The 23381-nt window shown below is 52.0% G+C and overlaps 1 protein-coding gene across 9 annotated transcripts in view; it reads right to left on the reverse strand.

Moving 5' to 3' along the window:
- NLRC5 (NLR family CARD domain containing 5) overlaps positions 1-23381 on the reverse strand; it is an 81622-nt gene that overhangs the window by 36074 nt on the left and 22167 nt on the right. For 7 of the 9 annotated variants that reach the window (XM_032854416.1, XM_032854411.1, XM_032854414.1 and 4 more), the window contains exons 2-16: positions 22300-22416; positions 19293-19599; positions 18191-18250; positions 14180-14248; positions 11626-13300; positions 10484-10567; positions 10254-10337; positions 8783-8866; positions 8575-8664; positions 7867-7926; positions 6309-6374; positions 5735-5818; positions 3422-3505; positions 2366-2455; positions 270-338 (exon numbers count right to left, since the gene is read on the reverse strand). In XM_032854416.1, coding sequence (XP_032710307.1) covers positions 270-338; positions 2366-2455; positions 3422-3505; positions 5735-5818; positions 6309-6374; positions 7867-7926; positions 8575-8664; positions 8783-8866; positions 10254-10337; positions 10484-10567; positions 11626-13300; positions 14180-14248; positions 18191-18250; positions 19293-19587 — 2894 coding nt within the window. In that variant the 5' untranslated portion in view covers positions 19588-19599; positions 22300-22416. Of the gene's footprint in view, positions 1-269; positions 339-2365; positions 2456-3421; positions 3506-5734; positions 5819-6308; positions 6375-7866; positions 7927-8574; positions 8665-8782; positions 8867-10253; positions 10338-10483; positions 10568-11625; positions 13301-14179; positions 14249-14426; positions 14540-18190; positions 18251-19292; positions 19600-22299; positions 22417-23381 lie in introns of those variants that run through there. The other 2 variants (XM_032854412.1, XM_032854419.1) reach the window with 2 other exon arrangements.

The raw sequence follows: 23381 nt of genomic DNA on the forward strand, positions 1-23381 counted from the left end.
CCCGAGGGCCTCGGTGTCTGGCGAAAGGCTCCCTGGCTACCCCACCCCCACCCCAGGAGGCCATTCCGCGTCACAGGGAAATGGGGGGGGCAGTCGGTGCTCTGACTCTCCCCTCCTCTGGGCTGCATCCCTTGCCAAGCCTGCTGGCTTCCTGCTCCTTTGTGAGTCTGTCTCGGTCCCCTGTGAGCTGAGTGATGCTGTCCAGCTGTGGAGGTCGGGGAGGGTCTGGGCCTGGATCAGGACAGGGCCCAGATGATGTGTGGCCCTACCTGTCCCAGCTCCCCTTCTGCTCCTCCTGCTCTGGGGCAAACGTGAAGACCACAGTTTTGTGCAGCAGGCTGCCAAGAGAGAAGACAGGAAGGAGACAAGAGGCTGAGGGGGCTCCTGGGGCCATTTTCTAACCCGGCCCGGAGGGACCTCAAAGGCGCCATCACCTGCCTCTAGCTGAGGCCATCTCCCATGACTCTGCGGTGACTTCCTGAGCTTCTGGGCACCTGGAATCTTTCTACGCAGAGATTTTGCAAACTTAACCAGCCCTCGTTTCCTGGAAAGCCCTTGAAAGAAAACTTCAGTTCTGCCTTTTTTCTGCCTCAGGCTGAAACCCTCCTCCCTCTGCTGTGTGAACCCTCAGGTGAGGGCACTCAACCCAGCACAGGGAGGTCACTGCCAGAGGTCACTGCCAGCTCCAGGACAGGTGCTGACAGTGCACACAGGGCTGTAACGTACAGCAGGAGCATCTCGAACCTCGACTGTGTAAACGGACTGTTAAATACACATTTCTTTCTTTTCTTTCCTTCCTTCCTTCCTCCCTTCCTTTTTAAAGATTTTATGTGTTTATGTTTATTTGCAAGACAGTGAGAGAGAACACAAGAAGGGGGAGGGGCAGAGGAAGAAGAAGAAGCAGACTCCCTGCTGAGCAGGGACCCTGATGCAGGGCTCGATCCCAGAACCCTGGGATCATGACCTAAGCTGAAGGCAGAGGCTTAATCGACTGAGCCACCCAGGCACCCCTGAATACACATTGCTCCTTGCAGAGCTCATACTTCTTCCATGTGGAGAACTTTCAAATTAAAGTAAAGGAAGAAGAAAATCAAGAAAAATCACCCACCACCTCTTCCGCTGATAACATTTGGGAATGGGATCTTAAAGTCTTTTGTTTTTAAAATGCAATGAATGCTCTTCCTTTTTTTCTTCTTCTTAATCAATAGGATTAAAGGACAGATTCTTATTTAAAAAGTAGTTTTTCAAGGGATAGGTGAAACAAGGGTGACAAAACGTTGATAATTATTGGTGCAAGCTGGAGTGTTGGCCATTCTTGTGAGTATGTTTCAGAAGCTTTACTATAGAAATGGTGAATTAAAGTTATACCACAGTCATCCCTCTAGACTAAGACTGTAGCTATATCATCATTTTCATTGAGTTTTTCTCTATGAAGGTAACTCAGTTTACTTACCTCCTACCTAATGGCTACATATTTAAGGCATGTTCATTGTCTCCTATTATAACCAACAGTGAGGTGAACATTCCTGTATCTAAATGTGTTTGCACCAGTTGATTTCTTTAGTGTAAATCCCTAGAAATGAACGGAGCACCATTTGGAACAAGGTGAGGATCATTTATTGGATCATTACATACAGTGAATCAAGGTCCCCTCATCTCTCTTTTGGGTTAATCGGTGTCTCTCTCCTCCTTCAAGGGGCGTTTAAAGCAGGGACCACCCTACTTGGTTAGGAGCCCCTCGGGGTGAGGATTGCATTGACAGTAATAGCACCTGGCCTCAGCTCCCCAGACTGAATCCAGAGACTTACAGAAATAAGGTAAGGCTGGGCACTGCCTTGGGTCAGGTTTCCTAGAAGCAGAGCCTGAGCCTCCGAATGGGGTAGAGGGCCAAGCCTCACCTGATCATTTCTGTCTGTGATGTTCTGGGGGCCTGCTCTCAGGAGATGCTGGTAAGGGACCAAGGGAAGCAGAACAGAGCAGGTCCTCAGCCTGATCCCACAGGGAGCTCTGGAGCGTAAAGGGCACCAAAGGTTTGTCCCACCTGCGGCAAGGGGGCTAGAGAGTGATGTCCTTGGCTTTGTCATTGGCCACTCTTGGTTGGGGGAACTGGGAGGACAACCGGCCAGGTGTCATCTGTGGCTCCTATTAGCCCGAGGTAGTTTCCTGGAGAAGGTCTAAGCTGTAAGCAGCCAATTCATAGCAGCTGGGAAAAGAGGGTGTGGCGGGGCACCAGCAGCATCTCCTCCAGGTCCCAAAGGCCTGGGCCCGGAAAGAATGCTAAGGTCTTAAAGAGGATGGTGGGAGAGCCCCAGAGCTCCAGGCTGGAGGGAGGAGTGGGTGACTGGGGTCCACTGGGAGGTCCTACCTGATGTGTAGCTCTGCCAGGGTCCGGCACGTGCTCGCCGCACTCAGCACACAGTGTACCCCATCCACAGAGAGCCCGTTGTCGCTGAGGCTGTGGAGAGGAGGGGGAGGTGGCAGTCAGCAGGCAGCTCAAGTCCCCAGGCCTAGATGGCTCCAGTCCCCTCCTCCTGGTGCAGTAGCTTGCTGGCTAGTCACTCTTAGGATGTCCTGGGTCCTTAATCAGGGTGTCTTGAAGGATCCTGGCCCATGCGAATGAGCCAAGAGCTTCAGGACCTCGCTGCCCCACTCAGAGAACAAGGTTCCACAGCTTGAGTGGGAAGAACTGACTCACTGTTTTCACCTCTCTGGGTCTGCCTCCTGGTCTGAAAAATCACCACCATTTTCATCCCATTTTACAAATGGAGAAACTGAGGCCCAGAGACATTAAATGATGTTGAGGCTACTAAGGGACAGAGTCAGGACTGAATTCCTAAGGCAAGGCCCCAAACCACTGTTACTCAACCTCATCATTCCCCTACCCGACCCACGCTGGATGCTAAGACGTCAACACACCCCACCCAAACCCCACCCCACCCGATACCGTGGGACACCACAGCACATCCAGCCGCCAACGACCCTTTCTTTCCATCCCAGCACCACAACAACCCACCCCTTAATTTGGCACAGTAGCCCCACCCTAACACGCCTCTTCGCATTCCAACACCCTAAAACCCACCCACCCCGAACCCTAATGCAACACACAGTACAACATCCACCCCGCCCCAGGGCTGTTGCAAGGATGAACTGGAGCACTAGCCATTGAAGTACAAGGAACCCGCTCTACGCACACCGGGGGTTTTAGTTGTTGGAACCCAGACAGGGGCTCCTGCCAGAGGCAAAGGCAAGTCACGAGCAGACTCCGCTCCAGCTTTGCTGCTGTTGTGGGAGAGCAGGTCAATGGAGCAGCACTATCTTTGGCCACTGCAGGTGTGCAGACCGGGGTGCCAGGGTCTAGCTGGGGCTCTCTCCGGGGCTCCCCCCCACCCCCCGCCACGCAGCAGTGACGCCGGTGACTCACTCCAGACTCCTGGCGATGTGCAGCTGAGAGGCGGCCTCTGCCATCAGTCGACAGCCCTCATCGTCCAGCTGGTTTCCTGAAAGGCTGAGACAGAGGGGTCCCCATGCCTTGTGCCGTTGGGGCGGGGTCCCCCCCACTTCGGCCTTAGCACTTGCACAGTCCCTCCTTGACTTTAGGCAAAGCAGCACTCTGGTAAATGAGTCCTAATAATGATAGATACTGCAAGGCTGTGTATGAAGACTCCCTACTGGTCCGGTTGCTTCTTTTTTTTTTTTTTTTTTTTTTTAAAGATTTTATTTATTTATTTGACAGAGAGAGATCACAAGTAGACAGAGAGGCAGGCAGAGAGAGAGAGGGAAGCAGGCTCCCTGCTGAGCAGAGAGCCCGATGCGGGACTCAATCCCAGGACCCTGAGATCATGACCTGAGCCGAAGGCAGAGGCTTTAACCCACTGAGCCACCCAGGCGCCCGGACCGGTTGCTTCTACCATTGCTGGACATTTCATCCTCATAAGGACCCTGTGGGGCAGGCCCTGTTACTATCCTCATCTTACTGATGAGCAAATCGAGGTAGACAGAGGTTAAAGCACCTCCTGAAAGGTGGACCTGGGGTTTGAACCCAGGCAGCCTAATTTCAAGGCCCCACCCCAGCTGCTTTTTTATGCTCCAACCTGCGTAATTGATTCTTATGATAAACTCCATGATTTTAGGGCATCAGATCTACCATGGGCATCAGGGAAGGTTTCCCTGATGTTGGAACTACTTGCTTGAAACACCAGGAGCTCAGTAGGTAAGGGGTGGGACAGAGATGGGGGAAAGATGTTCCTGGTATTGGGAACAGCTCATTCAAAGGTCCTGGGGCATAGCCCACTGGAGGAGCTGAAAGGAAGACACTGTGTAGGACTGAAGATCTCAGTGACAGGACAGGGTCAGATGGAGCTTGGTGGGCTGGAGGCAGCATTTTGGATCACACAGGATTTTAGGATTTGGGCTTCACCACGAGCAGTGGGAAGGTGTAAAGGGGGGGCAGGCAGCAGTGAAATGCAGGTCACTCTTTGCTACATGGAAGTGGCCAGTGTCGAAGCAGGGAACCCATTGAGGAGGCTGATGGGTCATCCAGGTGAGGAGTGAGAGTGGTTTGGACGGGGGAAGTGGATGAAAAGAGGGTGGTGTTGAGAGCTATGTAAGTGATGGGTGGATGTGGGATGGGCTGACTCTGGGGGAGGGTGCAGGAGCTGAGAGATGCCTGGTCTGGGTAGCCAGGTGGGTGATGGGGCCATACTGCAGGTGAGAGCACCAGGGCAGGTGCGGGGGAGGCTCAGGCTTGGTGATGTCCTGTGTTTTGCAAAAACTTCTAATCCTGTCTTGCTTCTCTCAGTGGGACAAGGTCAAGGTTCAAGCTCTAGTTACCAAGGTCCTCACCCATTCATCCTTCCCTAGGTTGGGGCTGCTCTCCTCACACCACCTTACAGCATTCCATCAGTCCACCCTCATGCCCATTTGATTTCTGGGATAGTCCTAGCAAGGGTCCCCGGTCCTGGGGACATGACAAGGCCTCTACCAATCCCCAAGCCCTACTCTCAAAGGAGCTGGGCATTAACGGAACTTCTCCAGCCCCAAAAGGGAAGGCGGTCTCACTGTACTCTGGGAGGACGACGGGGAAGGGGACGCTGAGGGCTGTGGTTTGGAAGACACATGTGATGAGGTCTCTACTTTTCAGCTCTCAATGACACCAGTGACAAGGACGAGGCTGGTGGGAGTCAGACTGTCTGAGCTTGAACCCTGGCCTGGACTCTTCCTAGCTGTGTGACCTTGAGCAAACTTAGCCTCTGTGTGGTTGAATTTTCTCCTCCATGAAGTGTGCATAGTAGTAATACTTACACATCTCAGAGACGGTAAAATCAAATGAGAGGATGTATGCAAAAAAGCCTGGTCGAGGGCAAGTGCTGAACAGTGGTAGCTGCTATGGTGGTCTGAGTTCCCCAGGTTCTTTTTTTTTTTTTTTAAGATTTTATTTATTTGACACAGACAGAGAGATCACAAGTAGGAAGACAGGCAGGCAGAGAGAGAGGGGGAAGCAGGCTCCCCACCAAGCAGAGAGTTTGATGCAGGGCTCGATCCCAGCACCCTGAGATCATGACCTGACCTGAGCCGAAGGCAGAGGCTTAACCCACTGAGCCACCCAGGTGCCCCTCCCCAGATTCTTAATGAGGCAGCATGCCCTTCCTTACATCACGCGCCCAAAGTGGAGGCCCTTCAGACAGTGCCCTGGCCCCCACCCATCTCCCACCCCAGCACTTTCTGTAATACTCACTCCACTTTGTCCAGGCGGGGGCTTTCCTGGAGCTGGGCTATGAGCTCCTGTGCATCATGGACCCTGAGCTGACACTGCTGGAGCCTGGAGTGAGGGCAGATGCGGGGGCGCTCAGGGCAAGAAGCTACACCACACCTCCTCCAGCCCCAAGGGCCACTGCCGGGAGTGGGAGCCGGGGGATTCAGGAGGCAGTCAGACCAGGGTCTCATCCTGGTCCTGCTTCTTAGTAACTGGACAACCTTGGACAAGGCCCTTAACCTCACTTTCCTTTTCTATCAAATAGGAATAATAAAGTATACTTGGCAGGGTTTTCAAAAGAATTACAGTGAGAAAAGGATATCAAATACTACAGTGCCCAGTGTGTAGCAAGGGCCCATTAAATTAGTTGTAATTATTGCCGTTATGACAGAAGTTCCTTATTCAGGCCAGGATGGGTTATTCAGGTCCTTTCTCTGCCCCATGCCTGTTTTTCCTTTTAGCCTCCTCGCCGCTGCTATGACTCTCCTAGGAAGGCACCCTCCCCCACCCCCCTACCAGACCCCTCCCCTTAAGGCAATGGAGCCCACAGAGGTACCTGAGTGTCAGGCTTCTACTCTGAGCCTCTTCCCTCTGGCCAGCATTTCCCTGCAGCTCTGGTGCTCTGGCAAGAACAAATCCAACAGTGGCCTCGTCTTAGAGTCCAGGGCCTGAAGGGCCAAACCTCTTATCTTGCGTTCCAGGCCTGAAGAGCCCAGGGCACCACCCACAAGGAATGAGTAACAAAGATGGTTGTTTGGAGGAGCTAAAGGTGCTATTCAGCAAAGCAGCCAGAGCAAAATGTTTGAGGGCAAATAGACTTTATTCAAATTCTGGCTCTGCCAGAGCTGTGTGGCCTTGGGCAAGTCACTTCCCCTATCGGAGCTTCTGTGGTCTCTTTTCCAAGATGGGATGACAATCTCTAACACACAATGACTGAAAGACTAAAAATGAGACAATGTTCGGCCAAGCACCCAGAACAGGCACAGAATTGAAGCTCAGCAAAAAGAAGTTGCTATTTCTATGTTGTGAAGCTCTCTGTTTGTACACGTGCCGCCTGTGGTTCTAACGGCTGGGAGCACGGACTGTGTGTGGGTCCAGGCTGTGCCACCTCCAGGCTCTCTCCCACTGGGCCAGGGGATGAGTGGGGGCTGCAGACAAGCTGGCATGTTACTGGCCAGGTTTTCGCAGACCTCTAGATTGGCACCATCTAACAAAACTTTCCACAATGAAGAGAATGTTTTATATCTGCGCCATCCACTGTGGGAGACACTAGTCTCCCATGGCCATTGAGTCCCTGGAATGCAGCTAATGTGGCTGATAAACTTAAAATGTTCATTTTACTTAATTTTGATTAATATATACTTAAATAGTATATATTAATTTAATTAATAAATACTTAAATATATACTTAAATAGCCACATACTGGGTATCTCAGCTCCATACAGCCAGAGGGGAAAAAGATACTGGTCCGACTAGATCATTGTATGGGTGAGGAAATGGAAGCTCGGAGCAGGGAAAGGACTTGCCCAGGGACATACAGCATCATCTGTCTGTGAGTCTTGGTCAGCCGAGGAGGAGTGAGAGAAAGCCCAGTTGGAATGTTCTCTCACAGAAAGGCTGCTTCCCTTTCTTTGCCCATGCAGGACCAGCCAAACTGGAATCCATTCACAGCTGGATGAGCCAGCATCTGAGTGCCACCGGGATGTCAGCGGTGTTTTAAAGCACTTTCGGTATATTAATTCATTTCATCCTCAGAGTACTCGGAGATGTGGGTATCACCATTTCTCCACCCCCCCCCCACTTTTTTTTAGATGGAAGAGTTTTCCAGAGCTTTTCCCACATACTAACACCAATCTATAGTCATGCCTTCCCTAAGGGCCTGACTTGCTCTGAGATTTCTGGGGATGCTCCCTCCAGCACAGGGACCAGATGTGGTCCAGATATGCTAGAGGAAGGTAAAGTCCTTTGTCAACTTTGAGAAGAAAGGTATTTCTCAGAGCAGCCCCACATTCCAGCTCTTCATAGGCTCTCTTGGCCATCTTACCCTGCCAATGGTTGAGCCCAGACTGCTCCTTGGAATGAGCCCAGACCCACCGCCTCTCTAGGTTCTTACCCTTGAAGCTCTGCAGCAGTCTTTGTGGGCGGGGAAAGAAGGAAGATGAGGTCTGCCTCCCTGCAAGAGTCAGACACTGAGCCATGAAACCGGTGGACTGGAAAGCAGCACATCACCCACTACCTGCACTCCCCTTGCAGCCCCAGACATCCAGGGAAAGTCTAATTTATTATAACCAACAGAGAAACAACTGGCAGAAATTCCCCAAATCAGACAAGTAAAATTTGTGACTGTCATTGCTTGATGAACCCGAGAGAGTATTTTTAAAGGTCAGGAAAACAATATTTACAGAGAGGACTTTTGAAATTAGGAATGCAAAGAGCTTTTGTGGGAGTTACCGTATTTTAGGGTAAAGAGCAATGGCACTTGACCCACGCCGTAATCTGAAAGGGGAAACCCCCCAGTTCAGCACCATGGAGAGCGACACATGGGGCTCAGGATTCTCCAGCTAAAACTACGCTTCCTAGATGTTCTGACCCACTCTTTCAACCGTTTGCCCATCTATCCATGCATTGTTCCGCTCAGCCACTATATACTGAGTACCAGGTGCCAGTCCTGAGCTGGGCTCTGGAGATACTGAAGTGAATAAAAGAGATTCAAGTCCACATGCGTATGTATTGCAGACATGGTGCTGCATTTCCCACTCCCTACATTCCCCTCCCCTTTTCTCAAGCCTCTGAAGGCCCAGATTCCACCTCTTTTGCTCACCTGACCTGCAGGGTCCTGACAGTAGGGCATTCGACTGCTACCTTTGTCAAGCAGAGTAGTGTTGACATGGAGACATTGTTGCGGCTCAGGCTGCAAGATTGTGGCGAGGGTATCAGGAGTGGATCCTATATCCAAGGGGCCCCAGACTTTCTTTGCTTTCCCAGGCCGGGGGTGAGGGGCTCAGGCAGGGCTTGGAAAGATTGCTTACTCAAGCTTTCGAAGCTGCGGCAAACAAGGAAGTACCTCCACGATGTTCAGCACAGCCCAGTCCTTGAGCTGGTTGTCCTGAAAGCTGAGAGCCCCAGCCCCTCAGCCATGGAGCTGGGGGACTTGGGGGCCCCAGTTGGCAGGTGACATGGCTGCCCCATCATAGGCCCACAATATGTTGGTGACCTGCTCCACAGTACCCAGTAGGCCCAGCTAGGAGAGGCCCTCTGCTGTCCTCACGTCTGTCCCTATTCAGCCCCAAGGGGGACTTCCTGCCTAATGGCCCAAGAGATCTGGATAACGGGCTGTGAAGGCCTCATGAGGTGGGATGAGGACACCCAGAACACTGCTCTTAGGGCTACGTCTGGGATGTGCCTGAGGCCAGAGTTTATCAGGGCCTTCGGGCTCTTGGGTGATAAGTGGAGTCAAGACTGGGATACAGGAGATTCTGCTTCCAGCCCCAGCTCTGGCTGTGACTCACCCAGAACCTTAGGCCAAGCACTTTCTTTCTGACCTCACATTCCCCATCTGTCAAATGGAGTCTCCAATCCAGCCTTGCCTGAGTTCCTAGCCAAAGGGACTGAAGTGCGAGGGTCCTTTTGTGCATGATTGCTCCGGTTAGTGCAAAGGTTTAGGAATGTGAACCTGTTGACACTTTTTTACCTCCTGATTATTAACAGTGAACTTTGTCTTTTCTCCTGCAAGCCGATGATCCCACAGAAAGGCACCCAGCTGAGGGGACAGGAGCTGTAGTCCGGCTAACACTCCACTCAGTAAGTGGGATGACTTAGTGCCAGGTTGCATGGGTCTGGATAAAAGGGTGCCCTTCTAAATCTCCTAAAGGTGCCATACAAGCTCGTGGTGGTTCTGCCCATGAGCTCTTGAGAATGCTCCCCAGCCCTACCCCTCCTGGGCTACTCATCACAAACACAGGGCAGGTCTATATCTGCACAGATGTGATCAGTTAGCATGTAAGTTGCAACTAAATGGGTATGTGGCTCTAAGTATGCACAAGTGTGCACACAGCTATGAATGTGCATGTGAGGGGAATGTATTTAAGTGAGCAGGTGAGTGCATGTGTGAACACATATGTGCACAAGTGTGAAGGTATGTGTGTGTTTCATGCACTTGTGTGGACCCATTGTGCCTGACACCTGCCTACACACAGCCATCCCTTCTCTCAAGGTCACAGAAAGAGAAGGAGGGCCTTAAAACTCAAGGTCCTTTGAGACAGCCCCAACTATTAGATGAAGGAAGAAGTGCTCCAGGGTTTTGGGGAGCCTTGTGTCTGGATCTAGCCCCACCCCCTTTTTGGACCAAAGCCTCCCCTCTCTGGGTCTCACTGAAAAACAGGCCAACTCCTGATGGAAAATGCAGGACTCATTACAGGCTCTGGGGTGGGGGTGGGGAGCCCAGGGACCTGGGAAATAACTTGTCCCCCTAGCCAGCTGGTCTACCTGGAGATCACTCACCTGACCTCTTCCAGCTGTGGACAGAGGCGCAGAGCCTGCACCAGGTGGCTGATGCCTCGGGCAGTGATCGTACTTCCTACTAACCTACAGGGTAAGCAAACGTGGTGGGCAAGAATGGGGGTGGGAAAGGGGGTAGGCCAGGAATCTGCCTTGTGCAGGGTCAAAGGGAGAGGGGAGAGTTCCAGGCATTTCCAGATGAGGATCCCTCTAAGACCCAAGCCTTGGCTCACCCCAGCTTCTTCAGGCTCCCCATTGTCGGCAGGCTCCTGGAGAGGGCTTCGGCAAAAGCATCCCCACACTTCCTGCTCTTAAAGCTGCCACAGGAAGAGGCAAGATGGCAGAGCCTCAGTGCTGGGCAGGGCTTAGAAGCCATCACACCCCTTCCTCTGCCAGATGGAACTGAATGGTGACGTTAATAGTAGTAGCAGGAGCTGTTGTTTGTAGAAATAAGAAACACGTAGTATGGCAAAGACTGCTAACTGCCCACAGAAACCCATTCTTCAGGGATGCAGCTCTAACTGGGAACAGTTTCCCACTCACATTTCCAGCCTCCCGTGCAGCTCAGAGTGGCTATGCAGATATGTTTTTGCCACTGTCAGGTGAGACGAAAGGATGTGTCCCATCTCCAAGTATGCGGGCTTTAACACACTGGGTTCATCTAATGCACTCTCCCTTCCCTTCCCCAAAGCCGGAGCAGAGATGCCCATGATCCGGGTTTGACCATTCAGATCCAGATGCCCAAGGGGATGATGGAGCATCAGGGGGAGGGGCCTGGGTCTCTGCATGACCACATGGAGCTCAGCCAGCTCAGAGACCTGGACCGCTTACCTCTGAGCATTCCATGACATGCAAACAAAATTCAACATTACTTCACTCACTGTACTGGGGAGTGGGGGATGGGTTCTCTGAGCTTCACCTTTTCTCTCACTCCTGCTACACATACTGAGCCTTTACTGTGCACTAGGCACCTGCTAAGGAGGGTTTTCCCGGCATCCTCTTACCAGGCTCTCACAATAACCTCATGGAGTTGGTATTATTACTGATTCATTTTAGGGACAAAGAAACTCAGGCTTCGAGGTTAAGTAACCTGCCCAAAGTCAGGCCACCTCTGGAGTCAGAGGCTCCAGTCCACGGCTGAGAGGGACAGGGAGAGTTGGCAGATTCCCAGCAACCGCAAGGACACCTGGACCCTAAGGTCTCAGGAGGAAGGGAGCTTCTGCACCGGCTCTCAGGTCGAGGGGCAGTTTGGACTCTGTCCTCACGTTCGAGATCTGTACCCAACCTCCCTTGGCAAGGGTCTGACCGACTCCACCTTCCCGAAGCCCAGGTCCCTCCCAGGGCTTCCCCTGTCCTCCCCTGATCCTACTCTCACCTGAGATTTTCGACCTGCTCACAGTCCACCAGGGCCTCAGGGCAGTGGGGCTCCAGAGGGCAGCCCTCAAAATCCAGGTGGATGGGGGCATTCCTGTGCCCCAAGATGCTGGTCAGGGCAGCCAGGTCAGCGTAGGTCAGTGGGAAATTGTGGAAGGACAGGTGACAGGGGAGACTCTGGGCCACGAGACTGGCCAGCTCAGGCTCCTGGGTCTCACCCACGCAGTGACAGAGCGCCACAATCTTCGGCCCCGTGAGCCTGCGGGCGGCCAACTTCCTCAAGACTTGCATCACCACGGCTTGCCTGGCACTCACCCACATCTCGTCCCGCTGGGCCACGAGGCTGAGGAAGGGTCGGCAGGCGCGGGACGCTAGCCCCGCCAGGAAGGTGGGGAGGTGGTCTAGGAGGCTCAGCCTAGCTTTGGTCCGCAGCACCCAGCGAGAACTGAGGGTGACGTGGCTGGCAAGTGCATTTCTGTCCACCTTGGGGCTGGCCATCAGGTACAAGGCAGCAAAAAACTCCTGTAGGCTGAGGTGGGTGAAGGCGTAGCCTGTGTCCCGGTGCCCCGGGCCCGTGCAGATGCAGAAGGAGGTCAGCAAACTGAGGGCAGCCGCAAAGGCCATTGTGGGCGGGCGGATGTCTCCTACAGAGAAGATGACCTTCCCGGTCTGCAGGCCGCCCAGGGCCACCTCACTGAGCTCCAGGAGGGCCTCAGGAGGCAGGTACCCACGGGGGCCGAGGGTGGACAGCATCTGCACATAGTTCTGAGTCACGGTGGGCAGGAGGGCCGCAGACTGGCCTGGCGGGCTGCCCGGGAGCAGACGGAGGAGGCAGAGGCAGGTGACCTGGCAGAGCGCGGGCACGGTGCACAAGCTCTGGAGGTGTCTGCTGCCCCGCAGCTCTGCCAGGGCTGCCTCCTGCCCCGGCTGGTCCGGGAAGAAGCGGCCCACGTACTCCTCCACCCGCGGCCTGTCAAAGCCCCACATGTGGACTGTGGCTGCCTCTGCAGGCAGGCAGTCGGGCAGCTTCCCTGGGCGGGAGGTGGCCAATACCCAGCAGCCGGGCAGCAGGGTCCCCCGGCAGAGGCGGGAGAAGAGGGCAAGGGCCGGACTTGGGTCCTCAGGACCTGCCTGCCCTCTGCTGGAGCGGGGATGCAGGGCCTGGTCCAGCCCATCAAAGATGAGCAGGACTCCATTAGCATTCTCCTCCAGGTACTGGAAGACCAAGTCGGAGCCCGCCTCGGGGCTCAGGTACAGGTCGAAAAGGAGCTGGGGCAGCGTCAGGAGACATGTGATCAGGTTGAGCTGGCGGAACTCAAAAAGAAACAGGGCCTGGAAGCGGTCCAGCTTGCCGTCAGCCCACCTCTGGCAGAGCCGGTGGGCCAGGGTGGTCTTGCCCATGCCTGCCTTCCCCAGGAGCACGGTCACCCTCGGGCCCTTGTTGGCCCTGGTGCTGAAGAGGTCCCGGATGCTCACGTCCGTGCCATCTTCTGCCTTGGGGTCCCCCGGCACCATCCCCTCCTGGGTGCGGAAGGGTGCCGGGGTCCAGCTCCACTGCAGGATCGGGGGGATGTAGGCCTGGTGGAAGGCTAGGGGTTGGCCTGGCCCGGGGATCTTACTGCCATAGCGTTGCTGGGTGGAAGTCTTCAGTAGCTGCAGGTACCTCTGGGCCAACTCTGCAGGGGGCAGGGCAAGGCATGAGTGCAGGGGGCCTCCGACCCCCAGATCCCCTCACCCCAGCACTGGCTGTTGGGAGCCCGTAGCCTCAGCTGTGTGTGCAAGGGCAAGGGGATTGGCAAGAGCACACAATTCCTAGAAGGAACTGGATCCCCAGTTCCTGGTTCCTAGTTCCACAGAAGCTTTGATTCTGGGGGCCATTCAAATGGAGGAGTCCAGCTGGGGGAGCGCAGATCATGGCTCTGTTTGTTTTGTAACAATATAGATGGTGTAAAGTTGTTGGTGAGATGGGGGAAGGGAAGAGGGGGGCTCCCATTGCAACATCTTCTGTATCTGAGTAGCCTCTTCCCCACCCAATATTTCAGTTTTGCGATTCCCCAGGGGTGAGGGCTAGCCACCTATAGGCCTAGGCACTGGAAGCTGGGTCCTTACTATGCCGGGCATTGACTTTTTAATTGTTGGATTCCTGGGAAAGCATGGGTGGTCCAGGGGAAGAACTAGGGCCACTGTCAGGGGATGCTGGGGACAGCTGGTTGAGAACAAGGATTCTTCTGGACAATGGGTGGAGAGTGAGAGAAGTTCTGTCTACTCTACTCCCTCTGGCCTGGCTGGTCCTCAGCAGCCCCCATGCCTTGTGGTGGGGCGAGATCTACCTGGTATTCTACCCATCTCTAAACTGGCCAATAAGGCCCCAAGTCTGAGGTCATACTGGTCACCTCTCCCCTGCCCACCCAGGACGTCCAGTCTATCTCTGTTAGAAGGAAGACCAGAGTTGTTGGGCTCCTGGGAGCTTATCAGCGGGGCACAGAGTCCAGGATCTGTGTCCTGGCCCCAGAGCAGGTCCTGATGTCTGGGTCCTTCCCCACCTTGGTACCCACCTAGATGCTGCTTCTTGCACTGCTTCGGGCGGGGTGAGGACCCACAGCTCTGATGAGGCCGCTTGAGGCCTGGAAAGAATGAGAGAAGAAAAAGGGGTGAAGTCTGGGGGCCTGGGCTGAGGGGTCACCAAGCACCCTTGGTGAGCTCCAGGTCACAAACAGACAAGTGTCACTGCAAAGGCAGTGGCAAAGGCAGGCCTGGGCAAAGGCAAAGGCAGGCCGCAGGCAGAGGTTGAATCATCAACACCAGCTTCTGTTGGCAGAAGGGGGTCCCAGGCCTGGGTGACAGACTCGGAGGCTCTGGAATGGTGGGTCTCCCAGTCCAGGATACGGGGAGCTGGGCCCACAGCCAGCAGCCTCAGAAACACTCAGCCTTAGCCATTGAATGGCTTGGGAAAGATGGAGGTCTGTCGAGGCCACTGCTGGTTAGAAAAGTGGGGTTTTCAATGGGCTAGGCCAGGTCTGTGCCCTCCCCCTGGGGTCAGTGTGTTTCATCACCCTTACTTCACATCTCTCATGTTTCCTCACTTCCCTTACTGGTTTCTCAGATTCTTATGTTTTGTGGATTCATAAGAGATACTTTAATGCCTTTCCGAAGAGGCTGGGAAAGGAGAAGAGGAAGAAGGAAAATAAGAAGGAAGAGGAGAGAGAACAGAGGGGAAGAAGAGAGGAAAGAGGATTTAGGGAAAAATGTGAAGAAGTAAAGTGGGATATTCCCCCAGCTGGGCATCAGTGACCAGTCAGAGCAGCCCCCGGGCAGGACCCTCGCCCTGACAGGTGTTGGCTGTTAAAGTGCTGGGCTGCAGGGAGATTTGGGGACCCCTGAGAGGGACTGGAACCAGTTTGAGGGTATTTTAATATTCCCCAAGTCCTCTCTTAATAAAGGACCCACTGGCTAAGCATCATTTAGGTCTGGCCACAACTATGTGATAATTACACCAGCTCAATGGTACAGGCCAGAAGGGACCAGGACTGAATGGTTTTGATCTGCTGGGGAGCTGGGATTATGGGGTGGATGTTTTCTATTAAAGCCTGTTGATGTTACTGCCATGCACAGCTATGGTAAAAAGCCCATTCTTCCATAGAAATAAAGGTTCTGAGTGCACAGCCATCCTGAGACACAATGGTGCAAGATGGAAAGCTTTCCCTTTAAGATTGGGAACAAGGCAAGGGTAACGGCTTTCACCACCTCTATTCAACATAGTACTGGAAGTCCTAACCAGAGTAATTAGGCAAGAAAAAGTCATAAAAGACATCTAAATTGGAAAAGAAGAAGTAAAACCTGTTTGCAGAGGATAGGGTCAAATATGTAGAGAACCTTAAAAACTCCACAAAAGGATCTTTCGGAACTAATAAATGAATTCAGCAAAGTAGCAGGATACAAAGTTGACATATAAAAATGAGCTGCATTTCTGCACAGATGAACAACCTAAAAGGGAAATTACAAAAATAATTCCCTATACGAAAGCATCAAAAGAATAAAATGTTTAAACATTAACCAAGAAAGTGGAAAACGTGCATGATGAAAACTACAAAACACTGGGACGCCTGCGTGGCTCAGTGGGTTAAGCCTCTGCCTTCGGCTCAGGTCATGATCTCAGGATCCTGGAATCAAGCCCCACATCAGGCTCCCTGCTAAGCCTGTCTCTCTACCTACCTCTGATCTCTCTTTCTCTGTCAAATAAATAAATAAAATCTTAAAAAAAAAAATAATCTTACCCCAAACAGTCTACAGATTCAACACAATTTCTGTCAAATTCCAATGACCTTTTCTGCAGATATAGGAAGATGGATCCTAAAATTCATCTGGAATCCCAAGGGACCCCAAACAGCCACAGACTCTTGAAAAAAGAAGAGCAAAGTTAGAAGACTCATACTTCCTGATTTCAAAGCTTACTACAGAGCTACAGTAAGCAAAATAGGGTGGCAACTGGCATAAAGACAGATATATAGACCAATGGAATAGAATAGAGAGCCCCAAAAGAAATCTCCACATATATGATCAAATAATTTTTGACAAGGGTGTCAAATCCTTTTAATGTGGAATGGACAATCTTTTCAAAAAATGGTGCTGAGAAAAGTGGGTGTCCACACCCAAAAGAATGAAGATGGACCCTTTCTTAACATCATATACAAAAATTAACTCAAAATGGATCAAGAACCTAGATATAAGACCCCTAGCAATAAAACTCTTAGAAGAAAACATGGGGCAAAAGCTTCACAACATTGGATTTGGTAATGATTTCTTGGATATGGCATCAAGGCCCAGGGAACACAAGAAAAAAAAAAAACGGGCTTGATGAAAGTGAAAAACATTTTGTGCATCAGAAGACACTATCCACGATATAAAAAAAGAACCTATAGAATGAGAGAGGTCTGCAAAACATAGATCTGAAAAGGGATTAGTATCCAGAATATATAAAGAACCCCTAACCTCAACAACAGCAAAACAAACAAAGTGGTTAAAAAAAATGGACAGAGAACTTGAAGAGACACAGCTCCCAAGAAGACATAAGAATGGGCAATAAGCACATGAAAGACACTCAGCACCACCAATCATTAGGGAAATACAAATCAAAATTACAATGAGATCAATACCACCTCACACCCATCACGATAGCTACTATATTTTTAAAAATCAGAAAACAAGGGCTGGCGAGGATGTATTCACAACCCGTGTGTGCTGCTGGTGGGAAGGCAAAATGGCGCTGAGGATGAGAAAACAGTACGGAAGTGCCTCAAAAAATTTAAAAATAGAATTGCCATATGACCCTGGATTTTGGAGATATACTCAAAAAGAACTGAAAGCAGTATTTTGAAGAAACATTTGTTCACCCATGTTCACAGCAGCATTATTCACAAGAGCTAAACTGTGGAAGCAATCCAAGAGTTTAGCAGTGGATGGATGGATAAGCCAAGGGTGGTGTACACAGACCACAGAACGCTCATCAGCCTCACAAAGGAAGGAAATCCTGACACCGGCTACAACATGGACAAGGTACAAGATGTTGAGTGAAATGAGCCGGTCACAAGATGGTTCCACTTATAAAAGCTACTGAGAGTGGTCAAATCATAAAGACAGAAAGTAAAACGGTGGTTCCCCAGGGCTGGGGGAGAGGAGACTGGAGAGCTATGGTTCAGTGGGGACAGAGTTTCAGTTTTCCAAGATGAAAAGGGTTCTGGAAATAGATGGTGGTGATGGTCACACAAGAGTGAATTTAATACCACTGAACTGTGCACTTAAGAATGGTTAAGATAGGGGCGCCTGGGTAGCTCAGTCAGTTAAGCGTCTGCCTTCGGCTCAGGTCATGATCTCAGCGTCCTGGGATCGAGCCCCAGGTCAGGCTCCCTGCTCAGTGGGGAATTTGCTTCTTCCTCTCCCTCTGCCCCTCCCCACTGCTTGAGCTCGCTCTCTGTTTCAAATACATAAAATCTTTAAAAATGGATATGTATATTTTGCCACTATAAAAAAAAAAAAAAAGAAGTTGGCCCATGAATCCTGAGGTGGTCACCATTTGATCGCTGACCTGTGTTCTACCCGAAAATCAGTCCGAGGTTGCCAAGGTGTGGACAGTGGTCTGTGGGTAAGTATCAGGCCCCAGGGCATCTCAGTGATGCGGGGCCTGAGTCTGTGGGTTTGGAGGATGAAGCCCGAGGCTAGGGGACAAGGTGAGAACATGCCTCCCCTAGTGAGAGTGGCTGGGATCTCGGCACTGCCCAAGGGCTGACACCTTCCTGCTCGCTCAGGACACTCCAGCTTAGACCTCTGGGAACAGGTACCAGGACAGGCCAAAGACTTCAGGGCTGCAGAGGGAGAGATGGGCGGGGGGGAGGCGCGGGTGCCCAGGATCCATGTTGGCAGGGAGGGGATACGTGCAGATGCGCTGAGGAATGAGGAGGCTGGTTTAAGGGAAATGTCTGTCCCCAGCCACCGTCTGCCTCCTCAGGGCGTGAGGTAGGGCCTCAGCGTCCTCACTGCCCCCCTCTTACTCTGCACCCCGGGGGCCTCACCGTGCTGGAGCTGAGAGGCAGGCTGGCTTTCTTCACCGGCCTCCAGCTGGCTGGGACACGCTGAAAGAGAGGGGGAAATGGAAGACACTGTGGGGATGTGGGGGGATGCTCTGGGACCAGCTCCAGGACCGGCTGTGGCCTGGTGTCTGGCTCAGGGCTCATCTGTCAGGGCGGGTCCCCAGCAGGAGAGAAGTGAGGTCGACACTCAGCCCGACCAGGGAAGGCAGCTGTGGGCAGAAATGTGCACGTACATGCAGGTCTGTACACGGACAGGTACATGTGTGCATGTCTACATGTGCACATGTGTTTGGGCATATACATGTGTTTAGGCATATACACGTGTGTGCTGGTGCACACGTGTGTGATTATACACACATGCATGCACTGTGAACCCCCCTGCATTCCCTACACTCTGCCTCGTGCTAGAGCCCCGAAGTGGGTTCTCACTTCCTCGCCAGGAACACCACTGCCCCTCAGTGCTGTTTCCCCACGATGCTGTGTAAGTAGAAGTTGCCAAGAAACATGCCCAGAACCGAACAAGGGTGCCCGTCAGCAGGGGGCAGAGGGCTCTGCCCATGGCTGCTCCTGACCACGTTAAGAATGATGGGCCAGGGGCACCTGGGTGGCTCAGTGGGTTAAGCCTCTGCCTTCGGCTCAGGTCATGATCCCAGGGTCCTGGGATTGAGCCCCGAATCGGGCTCTCTGCTCAGCAGGGAGCCTGCTTCCCTCTCTCTGCCTGCCTCTCTGCCTACTTGTGATCTTTGTCTGTCAAATAAAAAAATAAAAAATCTTAAAAAAAAGAATGATGGGCCATCTGGAATTTCTTGGCTGGAATGGGACACTGGCCCTTTCTGTCCTTGTATCCAGCCTTTCTGGGCACCTGGGGTGAGGCAAGGTGGAAGAAGGGGCCTTCTGGGTCTCCAGCCGATTTGGTGAAACTCAGGAGTTTACTCGAGAAGTGCTCAGAAACACAGAATTTTGCTCCTGTCTTGACCACGTCACCCCCGTGTGACTCAGGCGGATCCTGGCCCTCCCTGGGCCTCCCAGGCTCCCTGTGACAGGGGCCAGCTGGCTGCTTGGCGCCCCTCCCGCCTGCCCTTACCGACTCCGTGGCCCCAGGTACTGAGCAGCGGCACCTCGAGGTCCAGTGGCACATCCAGCTCCATGCACACGCAGTGGATGAATGCCTGCCACGTGGCCCGGCCTTGAGCATGCAGTCTTCTCAGCTGAAGAATGACCCCCTGTGTGGCATCCTGGGCCTTGTCCCCGGAGCACACGTCCATCTTGGGGAGGAAGAACTTCACCTTGGCATTCAGCCATCCTGAGTCTTTGCTGAGCAGCCTCACAAGCCAGTTCCACAGGTGCTCGGTGCCCAGCTGGAGGCTATCCGGGTCCATGAGGAGCCAGCCCTGCAGGGACAGGGGAGGGAGGTGAGCTGGAGGGCAGGCGAACAGGGGGACAAGTCAGCTGGTAGGAAGCCAAAGGCGTAGTCAAGAACCACGTCCGCATCTGGGGGGCCGTGGGCAGGCAGATAAATGGCTTCTTGGTGGAGTCTCCTTGCCTGTGCCCAGGGATCGGTCCCAGAGAACAGCCGGCTTCTTTCGTACTCCTTACCCACCGCCTATCTGTGCTGTGTCCTGGCTCTGGAAGGGTCCAGTTCATCCCCTGTGGATGGTTCCCGGAGGAGGCTTTATTTTTCCCCGTTTCCATGGACCTATTTGTGCTGCTCTCTGAGCTCGGCTCATGGCAGAGACAACTCATTGTCCCCACATGCCCAATCTGTTCTCCCCTGCTTCATTAGTATTAGAACTCCTGAATATTTCCCGCTCATCTGGAATACGCTCTATTTCCCAGCCTCCCTTGCAGTTAGAATAGGCCATCTTATTAAGTTTTGGCCACTGGGATAAAGGTAGAAGTGTTGTATATCCTTCTTTGCTTCCTCCTGTTAGTTGGGATGTCAAAGTGATGGCTGCACCTTGGGCAGCCACAGAGGACCATGAGGTGGAATCCAGTTCCGCAGGCGGTGGAGGGTAAGGCAGAGGGTAAGGCTGAACTTCTCTGACATGACAAGGAGATACATTTTTGTTTAAAGCACTATTGTTTAGGGATTTTGCTACTTACAGTGAAACTGAGTGCTAGCTAATACAAACCATCTCCTTCTCTCTCAGCAGATTTTCCCCTTCTAAACTGTCACTCAAACAAGCTGTTGGTAGGAGTACTAATAAAAGGCAAGGGGCACTTACATAGCAAAGCTTTAAAAAATTCTTAAAAAATGATGTGGCAATTCTGTTTCTAGCACTCTAGCCTTAGGAAATAATTATGAGTGTACATAAAAATTTTAATTACAAAGCTGTTTCACTGCAAGGCTATTTGTAATAGATAAAAACTGGAAACAACTTAAATGTCCAAAACCTGGGGATTTAACTAACTGGTGGTCCCTCATATGGTGGAAAATGCTGTCACATCTCCAAATCTACTTTCTGGTACTATTTCCTTAAGAACAGTAGCGAACACTTAGAAAGCACAGACTATGGGCGAGGCACAGTTCTAAGTGCTTTATGTATCTCATATAATCCTCATGACTGCAGAGACCCCACTTCCAAATCTGAAAAGAGTGGGAGGCTCACCCAGGAGGAGCAGCCTTACCAACTCTCAGGGGCTGGGGTGCAGGACTCTATGTCCCAGGGTTCAGACTGCATCTGTTCCCCTTGACTCCCAGCAAGGGCATGTGTCCCCAGCCCCCTCTGGCCATCCCTTGGCACCTGGACTGGTAGCTATTAATAGCTCCTTGCTCAGCCACAGAGCTTTAGAATTCATGAAACATGCTCACATCCATGCGGTAGGCAGGGATCACCATCCCCACTGAACAGATGGAAAGACGAAGGCCAAGGATGTGCCCAAGGTCATCATGCAGGTCCATGGCAGAGCCAGGCTCAGAACTGAGATTTGCTGTCTGTCGGGTCAGTAAATTTCGGAGGCCTTGGAGCCCTAGATGGCAGCAGACAAGGACTAAGTCCTTGGACTTGGTGTGATCTTTGTCAGAGGGTGTGGTTATGGCTGAGGACACAGCTTCTTTTTTGGGCTGTGGTGTTCCAAGTCCACAATGCCCATAAAGAAATGAGCCAGGACAGCCAGGTGTCAGGTGGAAGTGAAGAGTGTCTAGGTGGTATAATTCTGGGGGAATCCTTAACCCCCAAATGTGTCCACCCTGCCAGTATGACACAATGCCTTTGCTTCTGCCATTAAGCCTCGGTCCCCTTGGGGTAAGGCATCACGCCCTTTCAGGAAAACTACCCATGAGAGAAAAAGCCTATTACATTATTATCGGTCATTGAGGCTTCTATGGAAAAGAACCTTGGAGACAGAGGACTACGGTAGAAAGATCCTCAGCCCCAGAGTAGGAAGACTAGTGTTCTGACCCAGCTCTGTACCTGTAATTCTCTGTGGTAGGTATTAGGACTGGTCACATATATTCTCCTTCTCCTCCTCCTAGACCAGTGGTTGGATGGCACCCCCCTGCCCCCTTGAAGTCAGCCATGGCCACGAAACTTGCTTTGGTCAATGAAATATACTAAAGAATGACTCGTGTCATGTCTGCGCAGAAGTTTTCCAACATGCAATTTGCGAAGTTCTTTCTTTTCCTCTACCCTGGGGACCAGCACTATTCCAGATCTTGGCTACTCCTTTTGCCTGGGCAAGGGGATAATGTGGAAGAGAGGTCCTAGTTGGTTGACAAGTGTCAAGAAGCAGGAGCAGAAATAAGCTCTTATTGTCCCAAGCTACTAGGACATTGGGTGTTATGGGACCATAAACTAGCCTATCCTAGCTGATTCACTTATGGCCTGGCCTTGAGCAAGTCTATTCTAGAGCTGGGCTTCAGTCACACCTATAAAATGGGTAGATTGGATTCTGTCTCAAGGCCCTCCCTGATCTTCTGTGTCTGATGACCTTCACTCTCAAGCTGAATGGTGGCTAAGGGGAGGTTTGTTGTATGAGGAGCAGCCCACGGAGCTAAATCTGGGTAGGGAGCAGTCTTGGTAGGGACTAGGAAGGGAGTGAGGGAGTGGATGGGAGGCAAAGAGAGGAGGTAAAGGGTCAAGGTCACCTACTTGGCCTCCTGGTTCATCATAGATGTTCTAGGGTGTCCGCAGAGACGGTCTCATGAGTTCCTGAGCCAAGTCCTATGCTCTGAGCTGGATTTGCACGTTGCTTCTTTGGGTAGGGTCCTAAAGAGAGGAGACAGGGCACTTTCCTCAGTATTCCAAATCCCAAATCCTCTGGAGACACCTCAGAGGCATTCGACCCATAAGAGACCTCTACCCTCGAGCACAGATCTAATCCTTCCCCAGCCACATCTCCTTTTGTCCCTGGACTGTGCACAGCCCAACCCTCGCTGGTGTCACCTCCTGCCACATGTGGTCCCAAGGGGGCCTTCTTCCTCCTCCAACTCGGACATTTGCCTTCCAGTGACTTGTGGCATCAGAGTAGGCCCTTGAAATCTAGCAGACTTTCGACAGCTAATTCATCTGGATGAAAACGGAGTAATCCTCACCACCAATGCCAACTTCCTTTCCCAGTAAACTCCCCACAGGGTAAGATTTGCAATCTTGTTTCTTACTATAACTGAAGAATTTTTGAGGCAGTTGAGAATAAACATTCTTTTTTTTTTTTTTAAAGATTTTATTTATTTGAGAGAGAGACAGAGAGTGTGAGAGAGAGTGAGCATGAGCGGGGGGGGGGATGGGGGAGGGCAGAGGGAGAGGGAGAAGCAGGCTCCCCGCTGAGCAGGGAGCCCATGCGGGACTTGATCCCCAAGATCGTGACCTGAGCAGAAGGCAGATGCTCAACCAATTGAGCCCCCCCAGGCGCCCCAAGAATAAACATTCTTCTTTACAAGAAAACCCAGAGGCACTGATCACTGCCTCACCAAGAGCACAATGAAATGACACCCTGGCTCACAGGCCCGAGAGAGATGTTGTCTAACAATACAGAATGGACGAGAAGAACGGTGGCTGGAAAGTAGAGGGAAGGCAGGCAGGCAGAAGAGCAGGTGTGCACGGCCTTGGTATCTACAAAGGGAAGGAGGGAACCACGAAGTTCTGGCGCTTTAGATAAATCCACATAAATACCGAGCCTTCTAAACAAGAGAGAGGTTAACCACTGTTGTTTTTGGGTTTGTTTTAAAGATTTT

The sequence above is a fragment of the Lontra canadensis genome, unplaced genomic scaffold, assembly GCF_010015895.1.
Source record: "Lontra canadensis isolate GAN:19392208 unplaced genomic scaffold, GSC_riverotter_1.0 scaffold8, whole genome shotgun sequence".
Taxonomy (NCBI): Eukaryota; Metazoa; Chordata; class Mammalia; order Carnivora; family Mustelidae; genus Lontra; species Lontra canadensis.